At 34.6% G+C, this 26287-nt stretch overlaps 1 protein-coding gene across 4 annotated transcripts in view; it reads left to right on the top strand.

Annotated features, from left to right (window-relative positions):
- The window catches only part of NTRK2 (neurotrophic receptor tyrosine kinase 2), a 400497-nt gene that overhangs the window by 67100 nt on the left and 307110 nt on the right, over positions 1-26287 (top strand). For all 4 annotated transcript variants that reach the window (XM_074280190.1, XM_074280189.1, XM_074280191.1 and 1 more), the window contains exons 7-9: positions 19007-19143; positions 19676-19811; positions 23488-23793. In XM_074280190.1, coding sequence (XP_074136291.1) covers positions 19007-19143; positions 19676-19811; positions 23488-23793 — 579 coding nt within the window. The remainder of the gene's footprint in view (positions 1-19006; positions 19144-19675; positions 19812-23487; positions 23794-26287) is intronic.

Genomic DNA, 26287 nt, shown 5'->3' on the forward strand with positions numbered 1-26287 from the left:
TTTTTCAAATAATGAATTTTTATCCCAAATGTTGGTATCTTTGGGTTTGTCAAACACTAGATTGCTATAGTTGTACCCTTTTTTGTCCTTTGTACCTAATCTGTTCCACTGATCGACTGGTCTATTTTTTAGCCAATACCAAATGGTTTTGGTGACTGCTACTTTATAATATAGCTTTAGATCAGGTACACCTAGACCACCTTCATCTGACTCTTTTTTCATTAATTCCCTTGAAATTCTTGACCTTTTATTCTTCTAGATGAATTTTGTTGTTATTTTGTCTAGGTCATTAAAATAGTTTCTTGGGAGTCTGATTGATATAGCACTAAATAAATAGATTAGTTTGGGGAGTATTGTCATCTTAAACTGTATTTTTACATGTAGAAATTTTACTTGTATGTTTATAAACTTCTGTAGAATGTAGAGTACATGGAAGACAATATACTAAGTGATTTATTTGTTATATTCTGCTATATTTTTAGCAGGTAGAAATATTTAAGAATTTTAAGAGAAGAATTTAAGAAATCAGCCTTGGGGCAGCTGGGTAGTACAGAAGATGGAGGACCTGAGTTCAAATCCAGATTTGTCCATTTGACACTTGACAAATCACTTAAACCTGCTTGCTTTGTCAAAGGGAAAAAAAAAGAAATGACTCTTGCTCATGAGGACAAAATAAGTTGGGCAAATAAATAACAAACATTTAATTTTTTGTTTTCATCAAATCCTAATACAGAGGTTTTTAAATCACTTTTTGTGTCGTGAATCTGGTGAATCCTTTTTTTTCCAAATAGAACTTTGAAATAATTGAAAAAAATGTTACATATCAGCTAGAGGTTAGAGAAAATAAGCATGCAATTTTTCTTCCTGTCAAAGTTCCTAAATCTTCTGAAGTCTGTGCACCATGAATTATCCTATCCTAGAGTTTGGAGACAAATTTTATTTTATTATAAAGCCAGAATTGTATGTTTATCTCCAAGGTTAGTTACTCTCTGAGGTTGTTAAAAAAAAAAAAACAACAGAAGAGGGGTGATTTTTCTCTAAAGGGACTTAGAGTTCTAGGAGTTTCCTGTAGTCCTTTCTGCCAGAGGTTGAAGACAAAGAATTGACACATGCTAACATGCAAGGGTACCTCCTCCTAATGGAGAGAGTGGGCATTGTTTATCCTGGCAATTTGCCTCAGCTTTCCTTAATTTTTAGCAGCTTATTTTCTGACTCATACCACAGTGGTTGCTCTCTGCTGTGATGTACTGAGGAGAGAAGTTGCCTAAAAGTTTGACAAGTTCAATGTTGTGTCAGCTGGCTTTTTAGTCAACTGCCCAAATTCCTACTGATTTTTTTTTTTTTTTTTTTTTTGTTATTCACACGACTTAGGGAAAGAGGAATGGAATTTGAACTCTATTCCCAATTTACCAAAATGTCATAAATTATGGTAATAGAATTACATTCATGTAGCAAATCACAGTTAAAAAGAATTTTACAAACATGATCTTCACATCTGATCCTCACAATGACCTTGAGAGATTGGAAGTGAAAAGTAGCATTATTCTTTTGGGGCAGGGAGAAAACTCAGGTTCATATTCAGCCCTGTTTTATCTGACCCCCTTCAAGCCCCCTATGCCATGATGTCTGTTTTATTCCAGATTCACACTATTTGATTTTGATTTGAAACTGGTGAAAATGTATATGTAATTCTCCTTAATGTTTATTATTCAGAGGTCATTTTGTTACAGAGAAGGGAATTGTTAAATATCTCCAACAAATCTTTCTCTTCTGTTTTCAAAAATCTCTAGGGAAGGAAGATGAACTCAAGGGACAATTCCAGTGAATGCATTTAAAATCCTAGAATATCTCATGATACTATTTTAAAAAATTAATAATTTAGGGCTGTAGTTCTCAAAAATGTGATCTGGGGATATATGTGACATCTTGAGAGATTTTAAGAGGATCTGTGAGGTCAAAGCTATTTTTATGGTAATATGAAAACATTTTAATTTCAAATAATGGAAAATAGCAATAGATGTAACTCATAAAAAGCTCTGGAATGCTCAATAATTTTTAATAATGTAAAGGGATCTTGAGATTGAACAAGTTTATGAGATGCTTATTTAGGACTTTGGTTTGAAAGAAAATATTTCCATTTAATAATTAGTAAATAACAACACATCGAGGCAGCTAGGTGCTGTAGGGATAGAGCCAGCCCTGAAGTCAGGGCTGTGATCTCAGATACTTAACACTTCCTAGCTGTGTGATCCTGGGCAAGTCACTTAACCTTAATTGCCTCAGCAATAAAATAAGTAAACAAATAACAACACATCACACAGATGTTCTGCATGTGGAAATAACATGCTATCCCTCTTAATGCAGAATTGACACTTCTTATCCAGTGTCAGTAGGAATATACATTTTCAAGTTATTAGTGAGAATGTGATGTTGTTTGAAAGAGTGAAGGACTTTGAGTAAGGAAGACCTACTAATCACATGACCCCAGGGCCAGTCATAGAGCCTTTGTTTCCTCAGCTGTGAAATAGGGACTGTTTACCAAATGTAAAATCTACTTTAGAGAATTTTTGTGAGGCTTAAATGAGATAAAATGCATAAAGTGTCTTGCAAGCTTTAAAGCACTGTTGAAATGTGAGCTGTTATTATTAGCATCCACATTTATACAGAAGCAATGCCAAGTGTTCACAATTGTCAGAGGGAAACTCTATAAAAATTAATGTACTGTGTGATTTGGCAGGCTCTTTTGTCTGCCTAGTGTCTGGGTGTTTCTAGGTCTTATTTTGCGTTTTTATTCTTCATATTTAGCTTTATCAGTTCCAGCTTTGCTACTATAAAAAGAGACCATACAAATTGGCCAGTGGTTACTTGTAGTGTGTAGATTTCAATTCTATTTACCAAAACTTTTATGCTGAGGAAATTAGACATTAAAATACAGCAAATTTTCAGTTCAGTTTACAGAGGTGGTTCCCAGAGCAGTTCTATCTAGTTTGGCATTTTGCACATTGTTAATTCTTAAAACTACACCAAAGGTCTGTTTTTTCAGTGTATAGCTTAGTTTCTTAGTTTGTCTTTCTTTCTTTCTGTCTTGTGGTAGAAACCTTTCTTCTAAAGTTTACTCTCATCATGGCAAAGTCAAGCATTTTGCTGCTTGTGTATTTGCCCTTACGACTAATTTTTCACAAGTATATATACTTTTGAAATTTTCAATTTCTGAGATTAATTTTATTTAATTAAATTTTTTGAGTCTTAATGAGCAATTTAATTTTTAATGAGCAAAAATCAATTTTCTCTCATTTTCCCTATTAAAAAAAAGAAGGCCTTGTTACTGATATGCATATTCAGCCAAAACAATTTCTCTTATTGGCAATGTCTAACAAACACATTTTTATTCATTGAAAAAATAAAACTAATTTTAACAATAAGCATTTAAATTAGTAATTTAAAAAATATACTTGTGACAAAGGTGATGGATTCAGGATGTGGAATGAGAACTGTGATGAGAAACTTGAGAGTAGACTTTTTCTCTTTTCCTTCATTAGGGAAAAAAAAAACAAAAAAATGTAACAAATGTGTGTAGTTAAGCAAAATAAATGCCTTCACTAGCTCAAAAACATAATTTTCATTCTTTACCTTAAGTTCATCACTGCTCTGTCAAGAAGTGGGGTTATATAAAGAAGATCCAATTCACTTCCAGTTGATCAATATTGGACAGAAACAACTACACCCAAAGAAGGAACACTGGGAAATGAATGTAAATTGTTAGCACTACTGTCTATCTACCCAGGGTACTTATACCTTCGGAATCCAATACTTAATGTGCAACAAGAAAATGGTATTTACACACATATATTGTGTCTAGGTTATATTGTAACATATGTAAAATGTATGGGATTGCCTGTCATCTAGGGGAGGAAGTAGAGGGAGGGAGGGGAAAATTTGGAAAAATGAATACAAGGGATAATGTTATAAAAAATTACTCATCCATATATACTGTCATAAAAAATTTTATAATTATAAAATTAAATTTAAAAAAAGGAAAAAAAGAAGTGGGGTTATATCTTTCATTATCAGTAATCTGGAATCCCTGATGGTCATTTTATTGAGTTCTTATGACTTTCAGAGTTATTTTTTACAGTATTATTATTATTATTATTATTATTGTTGTTGTTGTTGTTGTTGTTGTTGTATCAGTTTTGATTGAATATATATATATATATATGCCAATTACAAGGCCTTCTTTTTTTCAATTGGGAGAATGAGAGAAAATTGATTTCTCTGATTGGCAATGTCTAAAAAACACATTTTTGTTCATTGAAAAAATAAAACTAATTTAAACAATAAAATATCTGGTCACTGGACCCAGAGGCTCTGTAGGGGAAAGTGATGTAGGTGACCTTGCACAATCCTCCCTCATTTAAATCCAATTTACTTGTATGCCATTGCATCTCCTGTATGATGTCATGGTCCTCTTGGAGAGTAAAGGACAACTAACAACAATTATTCTATTGCTTCTACTCACGTCACACTGAATCAGTTCATAGAGGTCTTCCAAAGTTTCTCTGGAAACATCTTTATATTTTCTCATGGCATAATAGTATTACATTACATTTTTCTACCATAATGTATTCAGAATTCCCCAACTGATAGAAACCCATTTAATTTTCAATTCTTGCTACTACAAAAAGAGATGTTATAAATATTTTTGTACATATTGGTCCTTTCCCATTGATTTCTTTAGTGTCCAGATTTACTAATGGTATTGCTGAGTCAAAGGACATGCACAAATTAGTAACCATTTATTGCATAACTCCAAATTACTTTCCAAAATACCTATAGCAATTTATAGCTCTACTAATAGTGTATTAAAATACTGGTTTTCCCATAGCTCCTCCCACATTTTTCATTCTCTTATTGAGTGTATGTGTGTGTGTATGTATTATTCAGAGTTAACACAATTTGTATTTTTTTAATTATTAGTGATTGGGAATATTTTTATAGCTATTGAAAACTTGAATTTCTTCCTCTGAATTATTATTTATATCTTTTGATCATTTATAAATTTTGGAATGGTTCTCCTTATAGATTTGAATAGTTTTCTTATGTCATTTAAAAATGAAACCCTTAGCAGTGAAGGTTGCTGCAAAGTTTTTTTTCCCCCCGTGACTACTTCTTTTCTAATTTTTGTTGCTTAAAAATTTTTTAATATTGCATGATCAAAGTTGTCCATTTATGTTTTATGATTCTCACTATCTCTTGTTTGATCATGCATTCTTTTCTTAGCCAAAGATCTGAAAGGTAATTTCTTAGTTGGTCTTCTGACAAAAATTGACTGTTTGATCCAGGGTAAGACATTTAAACTTTTAGGGTTCTAGTTCACTTTGTATAACTATAAGTTATAGGAAGGTGCTGGCTTACATTAGTAGATGGAATTTCCTCATTAGAAAGTTCATAATATCAGTGACAGTACAAGTTCTTATCTTAATTCCCCTAGAAAGTGAATATAAAAACAGTAGCTAGCATTTGTGTACTAAGCATTGTATTTAGTGTTTTGTAATTATTTTCTCTTTGATCCTCACAACAACCCTGGAAAAATACATACTATTACCCCCATTTTACAGTTGTGGAAACTGAGGCAAAGAGGGGTTAAGTAACTTGCCTTGAGTCACACAGTTAGTGTCTGAGGCTGGATTTGAATTTTAATCTTTCTGATTCCAAGATCAGTGAACCATTCACTACCTAGTCACTTAGTTGCTCATAAAAAGTAGTTTGTGGGACAGTGATCAGGAAAGGTTTCATGTAGAAAGTGGTACTTGAACTGAGTAGAGATTTAAGCAGTGCCATTCCCATTACTAGCAGTTAGAAACACCTAGAATACTTTAAAACATCTGTCTCTCACAGAGAATAGCTGTAAATTTATCCTTGAAGAGAAACATGTGATGTATTTCTCCCACAAAGTACTTGTGAATCTTAAAAAAAAACTTTATTAATCATACAGCAACAAAACACATTACTATACAATTTCAATGCCAGTTGAAATAATGGGCAGCTATGAATTCTGCTTTCAAAGATTTTTATTCAATCAAGCAGGTTTCTTGTTCTTAAAGTGTGAAAAATTATACTTTTTCTATTCCTAAGTCTGTAGTGAGGGAATAAATAATTACAAATTCATATTGAAATAGAATGTTCCATCTCTGTTTCTTCCCATTTCTTTAATGGAGATGTTCATTAGATAGTGTATTTGTGAAATGGCTCACTCAGAGTTTCATTTTATTAAGTATCAAGGAACATCAAAGAACAATGCTTTATTTTCTTTATACTTTTTGAGAGACAGCTAGGTGACACTGTGGATAGAGTGCTGGGCCTGGAGCTAGGAAGACCTGAATTCAAATTTGACTTTAGACACTGCCTAGTTGAGTGACCCTTGACAAGCCACTTAACCTTTTTCTGCCTTCTCTCTTTCTTTCATTGTAAAATAGGGATCATACATTCCAAGGATTGTAGTAAGGATCAAATGAAATAATATTTATAGAGTGCTTAGCTCCAGTACCTGAAATTTAACAGGCATTTAATAAATGTTTTTTCCTTCCCTTCCTCCCTTCTTCCTTCCTCCCTCCCTATTTCCTTCCTTCCTCCCTCCCTATTTCCTCCCTTCCTCCCTCCCTCATCCTTCCCTCCTTTCTTTCCTCTTTCCTTCTCTCTCCTCCCTCCCTCCTTTTCTCAACTCTCCTTCCCTCCCTCTTTCCCTCCCATCCTCATCCCTCCCATCCTCACCCCTCCTTCCTTCCTTCCTTCCTTCCTTCCTTCCTTCCTTCCTTCCTTCCTTCCTTCCTTCCTTCCTTCCTTCCTTCCTTCCTTCCTTCCTTCCTTCCTTCCTTCCTTCCTTCCTTCCTTCCTTCCTTCCTCTCTTCCATGTAGAGGAAGGCTTCATTGGGCAGTATAATGTACAAGATAATATAATTTGAAGTGAAGTTTACAAATATATTTTAGAATGCCATTAATCTTACACAGGGAATAACTATTCTGGCATCAAAACATTTTATACTCAGTTGAATTATACCCTATATTATAATAGCTCCACAGTGACTTTAAGAATGTAATTCAGTGGATGGGTGAAGCTTCAACAGTTATTTTTTAAACAGCAAACAGCCTCTTGAGCAAAGACAGCTATAAATTCATTTCAGCCTCCATATTATTTATAATATATTCCTTAAAGTTTATAGTGTTTAGGAATTGAGCCTCCACAGACCTTATGTACACATGCAGACATTAATGACAGCAGAAGTTGATTCACAGGTGCATAAACAAGAGATAGGTTCCCTTGGGTTACATGCATTTTTCAAACTTAGTTTTAAAGTCTAACTTCTACCATAAAATGTGCTTGACAAGACAACTTGATAACTTGATTTTCTGCCTCCTCTTTTCCCTCTCTTTCCTTTCTCTCCCTATCCTTGTCTCTGTCTCTGTCTCTCTGTCTGTCTGTCTGTCTGTCTCTATTTTCCTCTCTCTTTCTCATTTCTTTCCTCTGTCCTCTTTTTCCTTACTTTCTACCCATCTCTACTCCTCCCATCCTTTCTCTTGTTCTGTTTTCCTTTTCTTTTCTCTTTTTTTCATCTCTTTTTTCAATCTGATTTTCATTATTATAAAGAACTCTCAGTGTGGAAACTCACCTCATTAATGTATAGGTCATCAACATCATAGGCTTAGAGCTGGAAGAGACCTTCAATTTACCTTTTAGCTTATGTGTAACTTATGATCTTAGAGATTTGTCTGGGGTCACTGAATGGCTTAAGTAATTTATGTAATTTGTTCAGGGTCACATAGCTAATAGGTATCAGGTATGGGACTTGAGCTAATTATCCTGATGATTGCCCTGTCTCTATCCCCTATGACAGTGGATCTTATATTTTTAGTCTCAGAACCCCTTTATACTCTTTAAAATTATGAAGGATCCCTACCAAAGATTTTGTTTATATGAGTTATATTATCAATATTTACTCTATTAGAAATTAAAACATTAGTGATATTATGAAAATATTTTGGATCTTGTGTGTTCTTTGAAAGTGTCATGGGGACCTCAAAAATACTCAGACCACACTTTGCCCTATATCACATTGCCTTTTACTTTCTGTTTAGCACATTAATGAAAAAGATGTCATTGTTTCATCTGGTACCAAGGAAATGTAGCTATTGCACTTCCGTTCTGTTTGTATTTATAATAGACTAATGAGAAATATTATTTTGATAACTTCTTTGTATATAAATCTCATTGATATAAATAATATTGTTTTCTTAGACCCTTGGTGGGATTACTTATGGTTGATACTCAAAGATCATGGCTATAGCAGGCAAAAAAAAAGTTTTTTTTTTCTCCCAGAGGCTTTTACATATCATTCCAAAGATGAAACAGGCCACAAGTCACACACTAAAAAAGCAGGCAGTTCAGGAGTATAGACATTGTTGCTATATTTTGCTTTTGATGACCATACACCAACTAAATTACTTTTTTCTAGCACACTCATTTTTAAATTTTCCAGTTCAGAAATTACTTGGCTATTTTTTCTGTCATCAAACTGGCCACATAAGCTAAGAAGACTGTATGCAAAACTAACAAATAGAATCAGAAAGACAATTTGCTATTTTATTTCACTTAGTCCAGGAAACACTTAGCCAATCCTTTCTGTAGCCAAATATTCAGCCGCCAATTCTAAATAGATCAAGCACATTCTGGATTAAGTTCTGGCAGTGGGAAGGACCATAGTGATAGAGTTCTTTCCTGCAGGTAAATACACAGAAAGAGATACAAGATGGCAGAAGATTGATGAAGGAGGTTATGGATTTTTAATGCTGGGTTTCAATGAGGATGAAGCAAAAGATCCAAATGGTTATTTGTTTAAGTTCTTTACATCAGCTCCAACAGGAAGTCAGGAGATAAGACATACTATAGAAAGCATTGTATAAATTATTTAAGAAATTAAAAAGCAAAGGCATTATCCAACATACACAAAACTTCTCTTGATAATATTCAACAGATGGAAGGAAGAGCCATCATAAAGAGAGCAATGCCCATTGCTGTTCCAACAAGATGACAAATAAATGCAACTTGGATTTGGCATTAAATAGAACATTAAGCCTGTGATTTTATTGCTGTAGGCCCTACAGTACAGGGAATTCCCTGATGAGGAAACCCCTTCTTCTAAGGCAAGTTGACATCTTCTTTGGGATATGTGGTCAGAGAGTTGTCTAGAGTACTCACTCAGTGTTTGCCCAGGTTACATGGCTAGTATAGGACAGAGGATCAGTCTCCTGGTTTCAAGGTCAGGTCTCTATTCACCATGCCATGCTGCCTCACTTGACATTAAATATAAGAGAAGAATTAATGTACTACACCAGTAACTAAAATTATATGGACTATTGGGATCTCAGCTTTCCTATTAATTAAAAGAAACTACAGATAATAAAAATTAGAAATTTTTCTCAAAAAATTGAAAGGATAAGAGGTGGGGTTAGGCATAACAATAGAGTTGATATATAATCCAAAATTTTAAAAATTATCCAAAATAATTTATAATAATTAAATTATTTTATAATGTAGTATTATAATAAAATACTTTATAATTTGCCTTTCTAAAATGTTTAAATACAGTTCTATAATCTGACTTGACAATTCACTTCAAACAAAATATTGAAGTCACATTCTGCAAAACTGGGAGGAATAGATGTCTGGTCTCCCTATTCTTGAATCTACTTGATTATCTTCTCCAAATCTGCATCCTATTCCAATCTGTTTTGGGTACTGTTTCCGTCTTAGATTTATGTAGAAGACCAGAATAAATAGAAGTGCCCTTCTGTTTTAAAAAAAGATACAATTTACATGAAACTTTTTGTTTTCTCATTGACTAAATTTCATTCCTTCCTTCCTCTCCCAGAGGACCAGTCTTTACACCAAATAATTTTTTAAAAGAAATAATAAAAGAGCAAGGAAAGGAAAATAATCAGCAAAATCAATTGAAAAAATCTGGCAGGATATGCAATATTCCACATCTCTGGACCTCCTCTCTCCCTACATCCCCCATATAATGAAAGCTTTTCCATTCTACTTTTTTTTAGCAGAAAAATTAGTACTGGGTGTTTTAAATAGCTAGTAACCCACAGCGTATAGTAGAATGGAGAAAACAGAATGAACACATGTGAGTATGTATATAATAAACACAAAATGAGACAGCATACCACAATAGAGAGAGAACTGGCCTTGATTCAGTATCACCCAAATTCAAGTCATGCCTCTACCAAAGAGTAACTGTTTAATCCTGGTCAAGTCATTTAAACTCTGGTGTCCTAGCCTGTTTTCTGTACTAAGCACTTTCCCAATGTGATCTAATTTGATCCATTTAATTCTGGGATGTTAAACAACAACAGGATTTTCTGGATGCTGATTATAAATTGTGGGTATTCTTTTTCACCTTAGTCTTACAGATGTCTATGTCCTTAATAGTTTTATACTAGCAGAGCCATTCTATTTTTTGTGCCCACTGTCAGCTTCCCCATTTCCAGGCTATCGTCTTTATTATAGGTGAGGAAGTCTTTCCCCCCTTCAGTTCTAACTACAATCCCTGGTGTAGTCCCTGTTTAAGACAAAGTACAATTGGTATTGTGTTTCTTAACAGCATTCTGCAAGAATGTTTTGGCAAAAGAGGAAAGTAGATATCTAGTCAAGTTGCCCAATTTTAGTGCAAAAACAGACACCAAGTTAAAAATGTGATAATGTATGTTCTGTTACTTCAGTTATCTGGCTGTCTGATTATGGATCCAGGAAAGAGAAAGAAATAGTGAGTAGTAAACCTGTAATTTCACTAGAATAGGGAACTCTGTAGTGGGGAAATTCCCCCATCAATGTAATTTGACATCGTTTCTGAAACTTTGTCTTAGAGGGTAGATGCCAGATTGTTGGGTGTAGCTCTAATTAGATGGACATCTAATTGGGAAATCTGCAACAAAATAAATAAAAATACAACACAACACAGAAATTGTCATTTATGGTCTTCTAAGTTAATATGCTGCCTACATGAGATCTGTTTCTATTTTAATTTGACATCACTAGTTAGAGCAGCAATACTTTAAATGACTTATTCAGGATCACCTAGGTAGCATATTATCAGAAGCCTAATTTATGTGGTGGTCTTCTTGACTTTGATAAATCTCTGTCTGCCTATACCATACTGCCTCTCAAAGGCATGATGTGAATTTCCTACCCTAAAGAAGCCTTTTTTCTTTATATTTTTCTTCTCTGCAATTAAGTGCTAGTTCAACATTTCAAAGATTTACTTGAATTACCATGAAACCAATTTTGTATAAAGGTAATCAGGAATAATAGTTGTCAGTTAATAAGGTGGAGGGGACTTTTATGGTCTTGGAGTTCAACTGCATTGTTTTCCAGAAGAGAGGACTGATGCCAAGATTGAGTGGTTTGCCCAGGGTTACAAAGCTAGTATGCATCAGAAGCAAGACTCAAACTCAAGTGGTCTAGGTCTTGAGGCTGGCTCTTTATGGCAGTGGGAAAATTGGAATATTAGATAACTACTTCATCTTTCTTCATTTTACAGATGAAGATTATTATAACAACTTGATAGAAGGATAAGTACTATGATAGTAAAGTAATACTTTACTATTTTTGGATATGGATTTTTGTGTATGCATATTATATTGTGTTGCAGATGGAATGGACAGTGAAGTGTAATGGGAAGGGCACTGGGTTTAGTTCTGACTTTTACATAGGAACTACATGAAGTTGGGCAATTCTTTAGCCTCGGTCATTTGTAAAAATGAGGGTGATAATACCATGTCCTACTTAGCTCAGAGATTTGTTATGAGGAAGTACTTTGTAGATTATTGAATGCTACATAAATGTAAATTATTGTTACAATTGTTTTATAACAGTGAGTTCCAGGATGGCCCGGATTCTTTCTGTCTCTTTTTACATTTGCAGCATCTAATACAGTATCTCACACATAGTAAGTTTTCAGTAAATATTTGTTGAACTGAATGAGGTCTTAAAAGTAGCATAATCTGTCAGGAAAATTCAGGGCATAAGAAAGAAAATACCAAAGTATTTATCTGTGAGGTTAGTCCACTCATCTCTAGAAGTCCACAGTAAAATTTCACGGAGTACAGTGGATGAGATCCATGATGCTTATTGTTGGGATCATATTACAGTAAGAGCAGAAAGCTTGGGAAGAATTGCTTGGGCTTCTATTGAGTACTTGTGCCAGTTTCAAATCCTATTAGGCAAGGAAGTGGTGCCTGGCAAATTATTCATTCTGCCTTTTCTTATTAATGCCTCTCAATTCATTTTTATTGAACTAATTAAACTTAGAGTGATATTTCAAGTACAGATTTTTTTTTCATTACTGAATCTTAAGCCAAAACATTAATGTTGAAGATTTAGCATGAGTCATATGCTTACTCACTTGTGGAAGACTTTTCATTTAAAAAAAAATTTAGGCTTTGCCAACTTTGCATCAAGTTTCTTTTGGAAACTGCAAGGGCAGGATGGTACAATTTTGCTATGATTAAAAATAAAACAAACAAGCCCAAAGATTACCCTGGCCCCTTCCCATTTCCTCTCTCCCTGCCCCTCCTCCCACCAAAGGAAGCTGCAGAAAAAGAAAACAAATTCCTAGATTGTGGGCATGCCATACCATTGCTATGGCAAGCTTGAGACTTGGCCTGGAAAGAAAAAACAAATCTTGCCTAGGGCTTTTAAAAGAATAAGCTCAAGATTGAAGGCAAAACTAAAGTTTATGCTTTAGTGTTCCTTAATAAGGATATTGTATTTATGACCCTTTTCTCCCTGGGTTTTCCTAAACTTTGCAATATCGTTTTCAGGGGGATAGATCTTATCCTGCTGACTGCAAGTAAGTTGTTCACTTTGTAAACAATAACCTGTTATGGACATTTCTTCTTCCTTTGGAATCCATGCTAATAGATAGAGTCATTCCTGCCAGGATATGTTCTACTATGGCACAGAATCTAGTTGAGCATTGGCCTATATAGTACCCCTGAAAATATATCTTAGTCTGGTACATTGTTCTGTATTCTTCCTAGAGGAGGAAAAAATGAAAGAATCCAGCAAAATTCTCCATATTTATTGGGAAAAATTGTACCGTAGGCATATCATTGCTAGTTTAGAACTGTCACCAATTAGTCATAATATATAGTACAGAATATTTTAGAAGGGTATTTAAGTTATGCATAGTGAAAGTGAGCAAGTTAAAACATCTTATAGATAAGGAAATATGCTGGAAAGCTGCTATAAGAAGGATGATGTTAAAGAATTATGTGATTAAAATAATAATGGGATGATCACATAAATAAGAATTTGGGATAACTGCTGAACAGAAACAAGTATTTATTAAAGTACCTATTAAGTGCTAGGCAATATGCTAAGCACTTTAAAAATATTACCTCATTTCATCCTCACAAAAACCCTGGGAGCTAGGTGTTATTACTTTCTTTAGTTGAGGAAACTGAAGCAGACAAGTGGAACAAGGAACAAGGTCAGATTTGAATTTCAGTTTTCCTGGGACTTCAGGGCCCATTGCTCATTGTCACCAAATCTGCCTGGACACCTCCCTAGCTACACTCTCATATATCTAATATGAAGAGAATGCAGGAAAAGCTCTCCTAGAACTTTGGATGGATGATTGCTTATAGTGGGATTATGGGAGGGCACAGAGGATGAATCAGTATGCAAGCACAAAATATGTATGTTTAGGGGGAATGCTCAGATGTAATCCTTTGGAGTATTGAACTATGATGGCTTGACCCCCAACATCCTATCAGATACTCTCAGTGAGCTACTTCACAGAAGGCTTTCAGTGTATAATAATGTAAAATAGAAGAATTTGATACAACTAAATGAGTATTAATGACAATAAACTAATTTTCCTTGGGTCTGTATTATTTATTTTTTGGTTTCTGAATCATGTCTTCTGTAACTGTCATATGATAGTATTTTGTGCAATTTGGCAACCTGAGTGAATAATCCACTTCAAAATTGTTTTTATTCTGTGCTCAAGTTGCAGTTTACTTGGCTGGTATGACTCCGTATACTATTGTTTTTACTTAATTTTCATTTAAATAACATATAACTTTTTGTAATTTTGAATAGTACAGAAACTCAATCTGTTCATAGAATTTTTTGTTCATGATGGTTTAATTTATGAATAGTGTTATTAAAAAAAAGCAAGGTTTGAAATGTAAAAAGTAATGTTTATTTTATTTTCTGCAGTTGTAGAAAATTGCTTGCTTTCTTTTTCAAATAAACTTGCTCACTTGAGGTACAAATTATACTAAAAATAGCTTTCCTTTTGGGTACTGATGCAACTTTATTCATGATCTAAATATATGGATCAACAAAGTATGAATGAAAAAAAAAAGCATTCCTTAAGTGCTTACTGTATCCCAAGTTCATGCTAAAGTTTTTTTTAATAGAATTTTATTTTTCCAAAAACATGCAGAGATAATTTTCAATATTCACCTTTGCAAAACCTTGAGTTCCAAATGTTTTTTTTTCTCTCTTCCCTCCCCTTCTCCCTTCCCCAAGAAAGCAAGCAATTCAATACAGGTTAAATGTGTAGTTCTTCTAAAATATTTCCATCATGCTAAGTTCTTGAGATATAAAGAGAAAAGTAAGAGATAGTCCTTACTCTTGAGGAGCTCACATTCTAATTAGAAGAGTTGGTACAGTATGAAGTTTTGATTATAGGGCAGACAAAAATATGACGGGTATAGTTGCATTGCAGATCATAAAACTCAGGGATCCTTGTGTCTTAAAGCAGATGACCATGCAGCCTGAAAAAGACCTGCTGATTCTTCTCACTGAAGCCTTATGGCTGGCAATTCCCTGATCATGTAAGCGGTATGAATGGCCTTTTCTGGCTTGATACTATTAGGAATAGAGAGTGTATCCAAGGATGTCAGTAGGGCAGGGATTTTGGGATCCCTCCCATAGGGATAGGAATGGAGGAGTTTGATTTCAGTCAAGAGGAACAAAAGGGAAGGTAGCATTGGCAGGAAGGTAAGATTCCCTGCATATCTGCTCCTCCTAGGTGCTGGATGGAAAATGTTAAATAGTTGAGATTAGGCCTCTTCCTTGTAATAGCTATCCTCATCCCCTTTGAGCTTTCTTTCTGTAGTATTTTACATTTCTCATCTTTTGAAAGAATCTCTATTCTGGGATTTTTGTGATACTGCATTCTCCAGGTTTTCTTCCTTCTTGTTTGAAACTGCAGTTTCTTTCTTGAATTACTATCTGTTTCACCTCCCAATGGTCCTTTAAAATTTTCCATGGACCTTGTTCCTCCTCCTCCTCCTCCTCCTCCTCCTCCTCCTCCTCCTCCTCCTCCTCCTCCTCCTTCTCCTTCTTCTCCTTCTTCTCCTTCTTCTCCTTCTTCTCCTTCTCCTTCTTCTCCTTCTTCTCCTTCTTCTCCTTCTTCTCCTTCTTCTCCTTCTTCTCCTTCTTCTCCTTCTCCTCCTTCTCCTCCTTCTCCTCCTTCTCCTTCTCCTTCTTCTCCTTCTTCTCCTTCTTCTCCTTCTTCTCCTTCTTCTTCTTCTTCTCCTTCTTCTTCTTCTTCTTCTTCTTCTTCTTCTTCTTCTTCTTCTTCTCCTTCTTCTTCTTCTTCTCCTTCTTCTTCTTCTTCTTCTTCTTCTTCTTCTTCTTCTTCTTCTTCTTCTTCTTCTTCTTCTTCTTCTTCTTCTTCTTCTTCTTCTTCTTCTTCTTCTTCTTCTTCTTCTTCTTCTTCTTCTTCTTCTTCTTCCTTTTCAAGCAAACTGGCTTTCTTGCTGTTTACTGAACTTGATATTCTATTTCTCACCTCTATTCTTATTCACAAATAGCTTCTCTCTCCTCCCCACTCCATTTTTGCAAAACAAACATTTTGTAGTTTCCTTTAAAGCTCAGCTCACATATCATCTCATATGGTAATCTATTTCTGATCCCCTATTTGTTAGAGTACTTTTTTCCTCCTCAAATTATCACATATAGAATGATCAGTTTACTTAGTTAATAGAATGTAAGCCCCTTGCAGATGGGCTATTTTGTTTTAGTATTGTGGTCCCAGTGACTTATGAATAATAAATGTTTAATAAATGTTTGTTGGATTGGATTAGACATATGTCATATCAAATCTTTCTCTTTTAGTAGAAAGTGGTGTGGAAATGCAAATGAAAAAAATAGTATATAGTTAATATTTCTGAAAAATATCTTGGAACTAAAAGCTTATTCAGCATTAGTAATCTCTAGTCATTCAAGATTTGGATACTCTAGATGTGGAAGGGTTACTTTTATTTTTTAACATCAATATAGCACTTTTGAACAATGGATGTCAAATTAATATGTCTATATACAGTCTGTAAGTACTGTAAGTAGTATTCCCAAATGGCAACAAAAGACCTTTTTTGGTGTATAGGCTACAGATTCTCTCACTAGGACTAGAAAGAGAATATTTTGTCAGAGATGATAAGATAGTATTTCCTTTCTTATTGATGGGAAACTCTTTGGAAAACCTTAGTCTAGTGAGTGCATGGAATGTAATGTCCAAGGGGACATACCTCATCTTGGAGCCAATTTTGACGTGATCCTGGGGTATTATTTCCTGTCCTTCAACAGGAAGTATGTTTAACTCTTTACCAGGTTTATCATTACTCAGCTTTCTTCATAAAGCCACTCACAGCTGAGATGACCCTGGGCTTGGAATTGCAAGCACCGATTGTCACCACCACAACAACTGGTGGGTTAGTTATGACATAAAGTTGCTAGGATGAGCTATCATTGTCACTGGGTTAGCAGAATCCCACTTAGTTTTGCCTGTGGTGGGACTGGTTACAGTATTCTTCTTGGTGCCTATCACAAACTCAGTTTTTATTCTCTGCTTTTTGACTTATTCCAACTTGTCCATTTCAATCTTCTATGCTTTAGTACAAGAATAATTGATGTCGAGTCCACCAATTGAAGAATAATTGATAAGCTTCTCACAGATATTGGGCTTTCAAATTTTTTTTCTTTTTTTTATATAATGTAATTCACAAACATCCAATTTCTTTATCTTCAGCTCATAGAGTTTCCATAACTTTTCCTGGAGATAATTTGAGCATCTTCTATGAGGTTCTGGGGTGATTTTAAGCTAATCAGGAGAAAAGTTCCTGACTCTTAGAGGAGGCAACCAGCTCTTTTCCATGTCTCTTTTCCAGTTCTAAAAATTCCTTTAGCTCATTAGACTAAGTTTTTCAGTGTCTGGATCATCATCTTCTAAATGTCTAATGTTTCCTTCATCTTCTTCCTTATAACTATCTTCATGTCATTTAAATGGGAAAAAAAAATCATCGTCTCCATAAGTTTCAGACACTAAGACACCTTTTTCCTCTGCTTTGACTCCAGCCTCATTGTCCAACTCAGGATCTGCATCCCCATTGTAAACTTCCAGTAACAACAGAACATTCTTCCAGAAATCTCTCTCCAGATGCCCACACTCCCAGAGGGCTTGTGCTGAGCCGTTGTTTGACTATTTCAAAGGAACGTGCTCTTTCTACAAGAAGTCCAACAACACCTTTACTTCCTACTTCTCTGACCTTTTGTCTCTGAGCAGGAGCCAATCAAAAAAAAAAAAAAAGTGTACTCCTTCCTCATCCCAACCTCACCTTCCCCAGAGTCGCTTGTTAAAGAGAAAAATAAATAAATATTTTATTCTGAAGCTGGAAGTGATGTAGGAATAATCTAGTCAATTGTTCTTATTTTTCAAATGAAGAAATTGAACCCTTATATGTTCATGATAAAGAATCTAAGGATTTTAATGGTCTTGAAAAAGCATAGGAAAAAAAGAAGTAAAGAGACTTGTAACTGTAAAACCAATATCTTTTTTTTATTGTTGTTGGTCAAAGCATAGTATTTTTTTAAAAATATATTTTTATTATATCTTTTTATTTACAAAACATATGCATGGGTAATTTTTTCAACATTGACCCTTGCAAAATCCTCTGTTCCACATTCCCCCCCTTCTCCCCACCCCCTCCCCAGATGGCAGGTAGTCCAACACATGTTAAATATGTTAAATTATATGTTTAATCCAATATATGTATACACACTATTTTTTAAATGAAGGAATTCTATGTTTAGGAATGGCTGACTGCATTATGGCATATTAATGTAATGTAATATTGCTTCACTGTAAGAAATGATGAAAGGCACAGATTCTGAAAATCAAGGGAGGACTTTTATAGAAGTGAGCAAAATCCAGAGAGCAATTTAAATGACTGCAACATTGTAAAGTAAAGCAATGTTGGGATCCCTACAACATCCAAAGTGAATCCACAAGACTCATGATGAATCATGCTTCCTATCTCCTAAAAGAAAAGTGCTAGAGGTACTGATTAGGTATAGAATAAGACATATTTTCAGATATGACCAACATGTGATGGCGGTTTGTATAACTTTATTTGTTATAAGGAAAACTTTTTTTTTTGAAGGGGAGGGTTTTTAGAAGGATGGTGGGAGGTGCGTGGTAGGGATAATGATTCTTTAAAAAGTGAAGGAAGAAGTAAAAAAGGATCAATTTAAAAAATAAACAGGAGAATGAAACTCAGAAAGGAACACATATAAGCAGGGTAGTATTGGAACAAACTATTTTGCTAAATTTGAAATGTATAAAAGAAATTATAGTAGAAATGTATGGCTTTAGTTGTAGTACTCTTTTTTCTGTACTTTGTCTTGGCAAATGTTAGTATTTGTGGATATTGGTCAAATTCATAATAACAAAAAGGGAAAATTTTAAATTATGGCAGAGCCTTTTTGTCCATATTAAATGTATAACATTTGGATTTGGATTTTTTTTTATATTTCAACATAAATATCGGATCTCAAAAGCTTAGATAATTCAATGTTTATTATAGTTTCTCTTTTTCCATAGCATTTCACTATTTAAGTATGTGAATATTTTTCCTTCTTGTTCTATAGTTGTGCCATCAGCAAATTTGATCTCGCCCAATCTCACAGTTGAGGAAGGGAAGTCCATCACATTGTTTTGTAACACATCAGGACATCCAGCTCCTGATGTATCCTGGGAAGTCGGTAATCTGGTTTCCAAACATATGGTAAGGTTTATGTTCAGCTGTGTAATAAGTCAGACACATGATATTTCTACTTGAGATAGTATTAAACCTGGTGATCATCATTTAATATTTTCCAGAATACAAATAGAAATGGAAAGTGAGTTTTGACTTACATTTATTTTCCATCTGTTTTTAATCAAGAGAGACCAGTGCAGATTGTGTGATACAAGCAAATTTGCATTTTAGTTTATGTACACCCCATAGATGGCAAAGTCTATATATCCACAGTGAGGTCATGGTGACAGCATAAGCCAGGTGAGTCAAAATCCTTGTAGTCTTTTTCCTTGGAAAAAGGTAAGTAGCAAATAAAGGAACATTTTAGTTATACCACCTGAGAATGTGACATCTGGAAAGGTGAAAGTAACTCTTTTATGCTTTACTTTATGACTCTGAGCTAGGTGCAGGCAGGGAAGCTTTTATGATTTTCTTTTTTCTTGCTTTTGCAAGAAATCATTTCACTCTGGGACTTACTAACAATTGCTTTGTTATTGTTGTTCTGTTCATTTATTTGTAGAATGAAACAAGCAAAGCATCATCGGCCTCTTTAAAGATAACTAACATTTCATCTGATGACAGTGGAAAACAAATCTCTTGTGTGGCAGAAAACATTGTAGGAGAAGCGCAGGATACTGTCAACCTCACGGTGCATTGTACGTAAATAGACGTGCATACATTTTCAGTAACAGATGATCTTGGCCAAAACTCCCTTTACAATTTTGGCTTTCAGCTTGTTAATCAGGAAAACCTACAAAACATTAGGAGTATACATAGCTGAGGTTATTGGTTCCTTTTATTCCAAATACTTCCATTAGTTTTCTTTTATTGGTTTCTATTACTTCTTTAAAGTATTTTTTGATTCCTTTTTTCCCTTCTTTTAGACTCTTTTACACTATTGGACTTGTCCTATTGGTTTTTTCCCTTTTCTTATTATTATCTATATTTGAGTCTGGGATTTTTGTCTTATATCATTAATATAATCTATGATTTGAATCCAGATAATCAAATTGCTAAAAAAAAAAAATTGAGGTTTTCATAATATCATAGAGAGGGTTAATATCTAGGAATATTTTAGGCAATTGTGTGTGTATGTGTGTGTGTGTTTGTGTGTGTGTGTGTGTGTATTTATGATACAGTAAACACCAATTAATTTGGAATTGGATTGGTTAGGATATATGTGTAGGTCTGGGATGTGCTTAGAGCCAGCTGTATTTGGCTTATGAGAGACTATCATTAAATTTTCACTGTGAGCATTTACATTTTGGAAATTTACAAATGCTACAAATCAAGTGTTGATTTGTTGTTTTGTTGATTGTTTAGACTTGAGAAGGTTATAAGAAAATGTTAATAATGCAGATCAACTTAAAAATGTCTGTATACATTTTTTCAGAAAGCTGGTTGTTAAATACTTACCAGCATACCCCTGTCTTGCCCAATAAGAGATTTTTTTAAAGTAATGAAACTTTATTAAAACATTATCTATTTCATGAATGAAGATATCATTGTCTTAACAGATAAAATAAGGTAAGACATTTAAAAAATATAACATTTTTAATAGTCCTACATAATATGTTATAAATATGAAAGTTTCACATTATGTTACCCTTTTTGAATATTTAATTAGGATGAATTACATCTATTTTGTTCAAATATTTCAAGTTTTGGGTCAGTAGGTGTAGTAATGGTGTTTTTAGCTATAATTGAATATTGACTATTCATGTACATATAGATTAGTGGTGTATATATACATATGTATATTGTCATGCTTGTATAAATGCTATAAATGGCATTACCGTGCTGGATAATAAATACCAAGCTTTGGTTCTCTGACAACCATCATGTTCAGCCACCATGTTCAGCCAGTAAGGACCCCAATTTTTCTTTATGAGAGTATTTACCTACATTAGTTGAATTGAATTGAATCTGAATCCAATCTTATCCATGACCCTGTGAAGGGAATTCTTCATCTTTAGTTCTGCTAATCAGGTTTCCTGGGAACTGAGCTAGGTATTCAGTACTCTCTGGGCATGTTAGAACTGGTTTGACCTGGAATAAGAGCAAATTTGTGGAAGGTAAAACACTGATCTCAGATCTTCTATGTGAAAGATAGTTTATGATAATCAGTTTGGGGCACTGAAATTTTACAGGTGAATTCTGTATGCTAGAATAGATATAGTCCTAAAGTATTGAGGTGAAATGATTTTTTCAAACAGTAATATTCCTAAAGCTTTTTTTAATAAAAATATTTTAAGGAAAGATATGACAAATCCTTCTGTTACCTGAAGGACTACTTTGAAAAAAATGAATAATTGTTCTTTAATTGATCTACTTTATAAGGGCACATTCTTGCCAATTAATTTTCTTAAGATGTACAATTTATAAGTTTAAAACTTTGGTGTACATGGTTAGTTCTGTTAAATGGACTTTTTGCCTGGCTAGAGAAAGTAATTGGCTTCTTTCTTCAATTTTTATGTGCTGTCAATATTCTGTATAAAATTCCCTGGACTAAAATATGTAGGTAATACTACAGGATGAGTTCTTCAGTGAAAAACACATGTTTCAGCTAAGATTCTGCTAGTATCCATATGCCCATTATTGCCAAAGATTATGGCAGAAGTTTTTAGCCTTTTTTGTTGTTAAATGGGGATCTTTTGGCAGTCTGGTAAAGCTTATGGACCCCTTCTCAGAATAATTTTTTTTAATGAGTGGCTTAGGATTTAGGAAGAGTAAAAAGAACAAGAGAACTAATTACAGATAACACCGCAAGCATTTCAGCATCTCCACGTTAGAAAGATGTATACCATATATAGTTAGTCTGTATAGCAAACTCTGGACTTATTATGACTTTTAAAAAAATTAATGTGTGTAGGTATATCTATATGTGTGCACAAATTTGTACATGTATAAAGAAGGACATATTCATATTCCTATATACAAATATTTGTGTGTATGTATATACAGATATAGTTACAGAAGTCAGAATGATGGGTGGCAAGATCACTGGACAGGAAAGCTAATGCCAATCCTTGGGTCTGCCACTGGCTGGATGACCCTTTAGATGAGTCACTTAAGGTTTTATGGGCCTTACTCTTAAATTAGGGCAAGAAACTTGAATTTATGGGAGTCATCTGAGAATATTTGGATTTTTTTTTTTTAAAAGCACAGGTAGACTAGTTCATTCTCAGACTTGAAATAACCTGTAATCATTTTGCCAATATCTAGAGATGAGTATAGACATTTAGAAAAATAAGATTATTGTCATTTTACTTTTGAGATTACAAAACCAATCCACAATTTATACAAATGACATGCTGGCTTGAAATGATCAACCATTTTTGCTAGTATGAAATATTAATTTATTATCCCTAATAATCAAATTAAGCATTAGCAGCAACTCTTCCACCCTGTAATTATTTGTATATATAGTCTTATCTTCTCAAAACTTCATAAGAGCTAGAACTATATTTCATTTATCATGTTATCTCCCAAGGTGCCTAAAAGAGTGTTTTGTGCATAGTAAATGTTCAGTAAACATCTGTTAAATAAGTGAATGAATGTCATTGTCCTTTCTAGTGTTCAATTCAATTAAGTAAAAGTTTATTAGCACTTACTTTGTGGTGGGCATTTGTCTAGGATCTCAGCATACAAAAACAGAAAAAAAATAAACAGTCCATTTTACAAGCTGCTGTGTGTATTGCATAATGCCATGCTGTTTCCTGTTACTATACTTATACAGCTGTGTGTGTGTGTGTGTGTGTGTGTGTGTGTGTGTGTGTGTGTGTGTGTGTGTTTTGTGTGTGTGTGTGTGTATTGGGGTATATGTGTAACAGTCTCCTTAGACTTTATACAGAATTTCCAGTGTTTTCCTTCCTACTTCTGTTCATGGCAGAACTTCCAAGAAATAATTTCTTTCAGTATTTTGGTGCTCACTGTCTTGACTAAATCCAGGTAACACCAAGAAAACTATAAGTCAAAAATAAAAAGAAACGTCAACTAAACTTCTCCCAGGTTTTAAATTCCCTTTGCAATCTCTCCAGGCTTAGTGCTCTTTTAATATGAATCCCTTGTGAGGGTGGGGGTGGGAGAATATTGAGGGAGCCAATTGAGGGTTTGAAAGTAGAGTAAAAAAAGATTCTTTCCATGACTTCTTTGAGGAAACCTAACCCAAATATGATGGTGATGCAATAAAAATCTGGTGGTTTCCAAAGTTGCTGGTAAGCAGCATACTCTAATGTAATAATTAATGAGAAAATTCCCCCAGCATGAGCACAAAAGGGGAGGATATTTCCAAGGCTTTTGGTGCTATTAACTCTCTCTCTTTTAATTTAGTTGCACCAACTATCACATTTCTCGAATCTCCAACCTCAGACCACCACTGGTGCATTCCATTCACTGTGAAAGGAAACCCCAAACCGACGCTGCAGTGGTTCTATCAAGGGGCCATTCTGAATGAGTCTAAGTACATCTGTACTAAAATACATGTTACCAATCACACCGAATACCATGGCTGCCTTCAGCTGGATAATCCTACTCACATGAACAATGGTGCCTACACCTTAATGGCCAAGAATGAATATGGAAAAGATGAGAAGTTGGTCCAGGCTCACTTCATGGGCCGTCCTGGAATTGATGACGGTGAGTTACAGGGCACCTTTGTGACTGTATACAGATTCAGATTCCTAATAATCACTGCATTCTGTTGTTGTAAAGATAAAAGGATAGTTGGATTGGATCAAGTAATTTGTGAGTTTTTTCAGCTCCAGGGGAAACTTAATAAAATACATCAATCAGATCAACCTTCTCTGGCGAATTAAAAAATAGGTAGGGTGCATTATCTAGCCTCTTATTTACTCTGGGGAAGCAATTCATTCCTTAAAATGGTTGAGCAGATACTCAGGCTGCAACTGTTTCATTATCAAATAAACCTGGCTTGGCTACCCTAATTGAGGGGAATTTGCTGTATCAGTATCAGGTATAGGCTATAACATTGAGTAGATTTTGAAAAAGTGGTATCTATGATATCATGGAACATCTGGCAAACTTTCAGGGTATAAACTGGGTCCAGCAGTGGGGTTTCTATTAGAAATAATTCATTGTCTTTGTTCCATTATGCTTCATGTGGTATGATAGAATGAGGTACTAAAGTCTACAAAGTGAAGCCGTGAGTCATTTGTAAAAATACAAAAGCATAAGGATGTGGAAAGAGAAGCTTGAGCAAGTAGACTATTTAACCACCACCTACCTGGAAGTATCCTTTTAGGCAAAGTAGGGCAGAAGCTAATGGAAAAGAAACTTAGATGATAAGAGGCAGCCACTAATGGGGCAGTAGTTCCACATAATGTGGCATATACAGGTATGGTTTGCTATAAGTAAATGTAAATATGAAAATATGAATTTATAAAACAGATAAATCAGAGGGTTATCATTATTATTATAATTTTTTTTTTGTAATTTGGAGCCAGATTTTGGAGGGTCTTGAATGACAGTGCAGTATAGTTCAATAAATATTTATGAAGCTGCTGTTGATTGTGCAGATCACTGTGCTCCAAGAAGAGATAGATATAATTCAGAGGACATAATTTCTGTCTTCATGAAATATATAGGCAGAACTTTATGCTATAATTAGTGACTTCCCATTGAAGGTTTATGAGAGGGAGTGGTGACACGAACAGAACTGTACTTTAGGGTATTCAGTCTGGCAGTAATTTATAAGATGGATTAGAGCTCAGAGGATCAAGAATGAAAAAGGAGTTATTAAATGTGAAATAATGGGATGCTGACTTAGGATGAGATGGTGAGAATCTGGAGGAAGAGATGCAAAACGTTCTGCTGAGTTGGAATCAATGGAACTTAGTGATACAGTGAATAAGTTGGGAGGTGAAAAGAGGGAGGAGTCAAAGGTATTTCTGAGGTTTTGAGCCTGAGTGCTTTCACGGGTGTTGGCGCTATTAAATGCTTATAGAAATGTCACTATAATGAACCATTTTTTGGAGGGAAAATAAATTTGATTTTGTACATGTTGGTTTTGAGATGCCATTGAGATAGAAATATCTAGCTGGAAACTGGAGTTATGGATCTGGAGCTCAGGAGAGAATTCAGAGCTGGAGTCCTCCTGAATATTATAGTTGAAAGTAAAATAGTGTATATGATGTCAGGGCAAAGAGTATAGCCAAAGAATAAGCTAAGGGAAAAAAAAGCTTCTTAAAGTTTAAGGGGTAGGAAGAGAAAAGAAACTAGAAGTGGAGAATGGAAATAGAACAATCACAGAGGCAGAAAGAGAAACAGAAAAAATCGATCATGAAATGAATACAGCAAAGAACTTTGCTAAGTACCAGCAATTCAAATGGAAAAGCAGTAACTGCTTTCCAAGAGTTCCCATTCTAAGTAAGGGAAATGACATGTATAGGAAGTTTTAATTAGAAAGGTACTATAATAATGCATCATCTCTTCCATCATTTCCAATCATATCTCTTTGTCATGTTGAACTGTTTGATAGTGTCAGGAACTTTGGTGGCAAGAACTGGTCTTCACTGACTCTGTAGCAACTAGAGAAGCATTTGCTGTCTCTTGTCTCTACAATGGAGACCAGAGGAGAGGAGATTTTCATGAACCAGGAATGTTCAGCCTGTCATATAGTGTAGAGGGGTCAAGGAAGATGAGAACAGGATGAACGCTATTGGATTTAGTGAGCTTTGAGAGACTTGTTTCACTAGAGTGGAGAAGAGATAGAAATCTGGTTGCAAGGGGTTGTAAGAGGAAATTATTGATTTTTCTAACTACAGGAGTAGTAAGGTAAAAGAAAAAGGAGAATAGTTTGATTGGATTGTAGGACTTGAAGAAAGTCTTGAGAGAAGGGTTTATTCCCTACTCCCATTCCTAATCCCATTTAAGGAGACAACATATTTTTGAAAATGGAAGAAATAATTAGTTAAGAGGGAAACAGAGGTATATAGGGAGAAGAGATAATTGATGGAATATTCAATGGAAGATTTAAAGGTTTGGGATGAGACTGATTCTTCTCCATCTTCTCCTTCTTCTCCTTCCCTTCCTTCTTTTCCTCATTCTCTTCCTCTTCCTTCCCTCATCAAATTCCCCCTCCTCCTCCTCCTAATTTGAATTTGTAAGATTT

Source organism: Sminthopsis crassicaudata, chromosome 1, assembly GCF_048593235.1.
Source record: "Sminthopsis crassicaudata isolate SCR6 chromosome 1, ASM4859323v1, whole genome shotgun sequence".
Classification (NCBI taxonomy): Eukaryota; Metazoa; Chordata; class Mammalia; order Dasyuromorphia; family Dasyuridae; genus Sminthopsis; species Sminthopsis crassicaudata.